At 38.9% G+C, this 5,672-nt stretch overlaps 1 protein-coding gene across 1 annotated transcript in view; it reads right to left on the bottom strand.

The window, feature by feature from the left end:
• LOC103463233 (formin-binding protein 1-like) overlaps positions 1-5,672 on the bottom strand; it is a 38,273-nt gene that overhangs the window by 13,631 nt on the left and 18,970 nt on the right. Inside the window, exons 2-7 of the mRNA XM_017304241.1 lie at positions 5,300-5,447; positions 4,382-4,444; positions 3,321-3,425; positions 2,077-2,205; positions 594-740; positions 283-504 (exon numbers count right to left, since the gene is read on the bottom strand). Coding sequence (XP_017159730.1) covers positions 283-504; positions 594-740; positions 2,077-2,205; positions 3,321-3,425; positions 4,382-4,444; positions 5,300-5,447 — 814 coding nt within the window. The remainder of the gene's footprint in view (positions 1-282; positions 505-593; positions 741-2,076; positions 2,206-3,320; positions 3,426-4,381; positions 4,445-5,299; positions 5,448-5,672) is intronic.

The raw sequence follows: 5,672 nt of genomic DNA on the forward strand, positions 1-5,672 counted from the left end.
GCAGGAAGAGACGATAAAGCCGATAATTAAAATGAGGTCGATAGGTTTAATTTATCGTGAGATTAATTGATTTATCGTTTATCGCGACAGGCCTAGGTGTTAAACATACTTTTTATTAATCCAACATTTCTTCTGTTTTCAAACCAGTTTTCTATTGGTTTGATGTAAAAGTATACTTTCATAAACTGCTACCAGAAAATCATCATGATTAATAGAAATACAGTGTTTGTTATAGTCAGACACTTTGAAACAGATGTGAATATTTAAAGTGTGTCCGCGTACCTTTGGTTTCTTCCCAAACAGCCAGAGTTTATTCTTGCCTTTGCTTATCGTGTGTTTTGCTTCGGAGCGCGGCACCGGAGCCAGCTCTCTCTCGCCTTTCGGCGTGTTGCTGATGGTCCCGTCCGAACCCGTCCTGCTCAAGTTCTGACTGAAGTCCTCAAACGGAAAGTCTCCCGGTGGTTCGAAGCCGGATTTAAACGACTCCACCACGATAGTCGAGTCCTGGGAGGATGGGAAATGGAAACAGAGGGAATAGTTTCAACGGGATCAGGATTTTTGTCTTTTGAAGGTTGATGTTTTCGGTTTCGTACCCGCCGCTCGTCGACGGACTTGGCAGCAGAAACCATCCCATCCAGACATTTGGTGACGATGGGAATGACTCTCCGCTCGGCCTCCGCGAAGCTTCGATACGTTTCACCGAGTTTTACCGTTCGCCGTTCGTCCATGCCTTGGAGATTCTGCATGCAGAGGAGGAAAAGAGGAATGAAAAAAACACTGAGACAAACACACAACGTCTGAAAAACAGCAGGTTCCTCATCACAAGCTGCTCATTTAAAGGGGCAGTATCATGTTTTCCAGGCACTTAGTGCCATTTTATAGCACAACTTCAGGTGCTGTGAAAATGCTGTTTATATAAAATATGACTTAAAAGAAATTTTACTTCCTGATTTAACTCCTTGAAATTGGGTCTCTGTCTCTTTAAGAACTCCTGCTCTTTCTGAAGCTCCGCCTCCAGGAAGTCATCCCAACATGGCTCCTCTATTAACCCTTTAGCAACTTTTTTACCAGCATTTCTGGTTAGCAAACATCTGCAAACATCTGCTGAGCTCATGTAAACAACAAAAGCTCCTATATCCTGCTGAAAAGTTATTTGTAGGTTAGTTTTGTCTAACCTCGGGGAAGACCCAGGACACACTGGAGGGATTACGTCTCTCGGCTGGCCTGGGAACGCCTTGGGATTCCCCCGGAGGAGCTGGAAGAAGTAGCTGGGGAGAGGGAAGTCTGGGCCTCCCTTCTGAAGCTGCTGCCCCCGCGACCCGACCCCGGATAAGCGGAAGAAAATGGATGGATGGATGGATGGATGGATGGAGTTTTGTCTTATTTCATGTAATGAGCTCAGCAGCTGTTTGCTAATTGCTGCTGGCTAGTCTGAAGGAGCTGAGAGGGGAGGAGCTACGCCTCGAAGGCGGAGCTAGGCTCAGTCATTTTGCACAGCTGCAAAATGTTTAAAGTATTTATCAAACATGCACAAAAGGATAAAAGCAAGTAAGTTTTGTTGCTTGTTGCTTTTTTGAAAAAAAAGTTGCTAAAGGGTCTAGAAAGTCGCTAAGCAAACCCCGCTAAATCCCACATTGGCCCCGCCCCTCAGACTCTTGGCCCCGCCATTGGCTTTTGTGGATATAAAAGCAGAGTTGTGCCTTTATATCCAGTTTTGCTCAATCTCGAATGTTCATGTGGAGATTTTATGTTCATGTTGGCAAATTTGATTTGCTTCCAATGAAGCCAGACTTTGTAAATAAAGTTTAAACTTTTAATAAATCCACAAACTCATTTCAAAACGTAAGAGAAGTAGCTTGACATAAATAAATAAAACACCCAATTCTCTTCACCCACATAAATCTAATGCATATTTGGAATCTAATTTATCTTCAATTTGAAAAACAAACACTCTTCATGTAWATTGAGGCTGAATATGAGCAACAAAAAGGTTTTACAAAGTAATAAACACTTAAAAATACAAAGCTAACAGAGGAATTATAAAGTGAGTAAGAACGATTGAATTGTTTTATTTACCTTAAATATTTGTGGTATGGAGTTATTAAAATGTTTCCACTGCTCTCCGTTGAAGTTCTGGAGCTGAGCAGCATATTCGTTTTTACTCTCGTCCGCCATGTGGGTCCGCATGTAGAGCTGCGCTTTAGCCTGAACAGTTAATCATATAATTATGGAAAATCACACAAGTTATCCACTAAAGGCAACCTAAAGCCTAAAAATTCACAAAGTGCCGTTCTAAATAAAGCACAATAAATAATAAAGCATTTCAGAGGACAAAGCATAGAAATAGACTGAATAGATTTGCCCTTACAGATCAGGAAACACTGTAATCGAAACCTAATCTAGATTTTTTTTCAATACAGAGATTAACATCTGACCGGTGCGTCTCTAGGTTTGACATTTAGCAGGCAGTTTAAACATAAAAACTTTCCAGTCCAGTTGAATTGAAACAATGTTGCAAAGAAACGTGAGCCAAACTTTCCAAACTGTGATGTTAAACAATGTTTCCGAAGATGGAACGACACACAACACTTTGAGATAACGATTTAAGAATAAATCATTTCCTTTTTCTCCTTTAGTCTCCTGCCAAACCACAGAGAGAAGTCAGCATGCACACTGCAAAAACACAAAATATTACCAAGTATTTTTATTGCTCTCGGTTCTAGTGCAAATATCTTACCACACTTTAAAAAACAAAACAAACTTCTAAGTAACTTTTCAGCAAGATATAGGGGCTTGTTTTAGTCAATAACTCTGTAATACTGATGAAAATGTTCTAGTCCCACTGGCATTTTAATTCCAGTGGCGCTGTGCCGTTACTTAGCAACCCCAGCCAAGCCAGTCCGTTACCTAGCAACCCCAGCCAAGCCAGCCCGTTACCTAGCAACCAAGTTCCAGTTCCACTGGCAGATTATTTCAAATGTCTTGTTGTAAGTGAAATAATCTACCAAATGAACAAGTGCTTTTTCTACTATTTTAAGGAGTTCTTTACTTAAAAAAGCTACCCACATAAATCTTTGGAATCTAATGTATCTTTAATTTAAAAAACAAAACACTCTTCATGTACACTAAGGCTGAATATGAGCAACAAAAAAAGCTCCTATATCTTGCTGAAAAGTTATTTGTAGGTTAGTTTTGTCTTATTTCAAGAGTACCAAGAAACTAAGCCACCATTTTCACTAGAAATCAGTGAAAACTTAGGAAAGATTTACCCGATAACCTGGATAAACGCTGCGACGGCTCCGCGGGTGGAAGCATCTTACCTTCTCCACCTCGGACTTGGTGGCGTTGATGTCGTTATCTAGCCGGTCGTAGGTGGTYTGCGCTTTCTCTGCTTCTCTGCACTCCCTCTCAAACTTCTTTTTACTCTAAAAGGGAAAAAAAAAAAAGAGCATCCAGTTTATTTCAAGCACCAAAAATATTAATCGCAGCAGATTTGCATCTGTCTCGCTAAATGAGACGAGGAAAATATGTGAATGAATCACGCAGAGATAGTTTACTTCCTGATGCGCMATCTGGATCGCATTAGCAGCAAAGCAAACAGCAAATAGCTGAGACATTACAGTCTGGTCACTAGGTGGTCACAGTTAAAGTCACACAGTCTGCACAAACATCAAGTTTACACTGCAAAACACTAAATCTTACCAAGTTATTATTGGTCTATTTTTTTAAAGACAACTTGAAATAAGCCTAAACTAATAATGACTTGTTTTAAGTTAATAGTTTCTCAATGTTGATTATAAATACATATAYATATTTCCGTTGGCAGATTATTTGACTTGAAGCAAGATGTTCTTAGTGAAATAATCAGGACTGATACTTTTAAATCAAAATTAAGGACTTATCAACTTAAAACAATCTCCTACATTTTATGTGTAAATTAGTTTTGTCTTATCTCAAGTGTACTGAAAAACTAGGCTAAAAATGCTTGGTAATATTTTCTGTTTTTGCAGTGTAGTAATACAGTTGAGAGCTTCAGATCTGCACTGATATCTTTGTCTCTTTCCTGGAAACTGTCCTTGCCAAGAAGGGAACACAAATGATGCTACAATTTCTGAATATGATAAAAAATAATTAAAGCTACAGCTCGTATTGTTTAGCACAAAGCTAGCTTCTTAAAACAGATTTAAATGGAGGAAATGTTTTTGTTTTCTGTCCAAAATGGGTAAAAAAAGATCAGGGGGGACTCAGTTTATCCTTCGGCTAACTGTTAGCATTTCTTTCATTCCTTCCTGGTGTCAGTTAGTGTGCGAGGAGCAGCTGCTCGTCCCTGACAGAAAGTGTTTACCATAAACACGTTTTCTCTCCCAACCCCCAGACTTACGTTGTCCATCTGTTTCCAGCAGTGATCCAAAAACTGCTGAGCCTTCCTTCCTTCCTGTAGGTGCTGCTCATTTCCACACAGAAACAAGAAACACGTAAATAAGCAGACCACAGAAATATTGGACAACGTGACAAAGCAACATGAAAGAAGGCGGCGGGTTTTCTTATTTCAGCAGGTTAYGACTAACTGTCGTTTTCTAACATATTTAACATCTTCATGCCACAAAAATTCATGTCAATCAGATGTGAAATTACTTGGAGATTAGAAATTTGAATTTTGCACCTACATTAGTGTAAATTTAGGTATGATGCAAATTAGAGCTACTAGGAACTTAGGGAATGAAAGAGACTTTTTAATCACAGTATGTCTATTTTAGGTCAAAGACTTTGAAACAATTAAAATATTAACTTAGAAAACATTAGGAAACCAAAATCTATGTGTCATTGCAAAATGTGGTAGTGTGGCAATATAATTATCATCATTATATMATTTGAAAATGGCCTCAAAATAACAATATTATGATTTTTAGTGATAACTTCTGGGGCAATTTATCATCCAGGAAAATTWGTTATAGTGACAGACCTACTAATTCAGATCAGTTTCATTTAGAAATATTTWAAAGTTTTATAYTTTGCTTTATCCTGAAACCTCAAGTCTGATATACATATAAAACCAATGAAAACCGGACTTCWATATGAAATAAAACATGACAAATTATGGTTCAAAACAACTAGAGGCCACTATTCTCCCAAAACACAYCAGCATGTTCATTTCTCCAGCAGCAGATGGTAGAAACAAGACAGCAGAYGGATAACATCACACGCAACAGATTATTCCTCAGAAAACAAGCGACGCAGAGGAGAGCAGCGAAACATCTGCTTTCAGGACGGAGACGCTCAGAGCCGTGACATCACTCACGTGTTTCCGCTCGGCCTTCAGCTCCTGGCTGTACCTCATCAGCTCGTTGTAAACCTTGTGGGACATTTCCTCCGCCACCACCTCCCTCTGGCCGGCGTAGTCGTTCAGCTCGCCCAGAATGGAGTAGAACGACAGACACGATGTGAACCTACAAGAAATWTTAATTTACAGAGCTTAAAAATCACTCGAAAGAGTTTAATGCAACAAAACAGATTCCAGCTGAGACAGAACTGCAAAAACAGAATTTTATCAAGTATTTTGTCTAGTTTTAATGAAAATATCTTGGTGCGCTTTGAGACAAAACAACTTAAAAGTAACTTCTCAGCAAGATAAATAAGCTAGTTTTAGGTAAATAATTCTTTAATATATATTT

The sequence above is a fragment of the Poecilia reticulata genome, linkage group LG4 (assembly GCF_000633615.1).
Source record: "Poecilia reticulata strain Guanapo linkage group LG4, Guppy_female_1.0+MT, whole genome shotgun sequence".
NCBI lineage: Eukaryota > Metazoa > Chordata > Actinopteri > Cyprinodontiformes > Poeciliidae > Poecilia > Poecilia reticulata.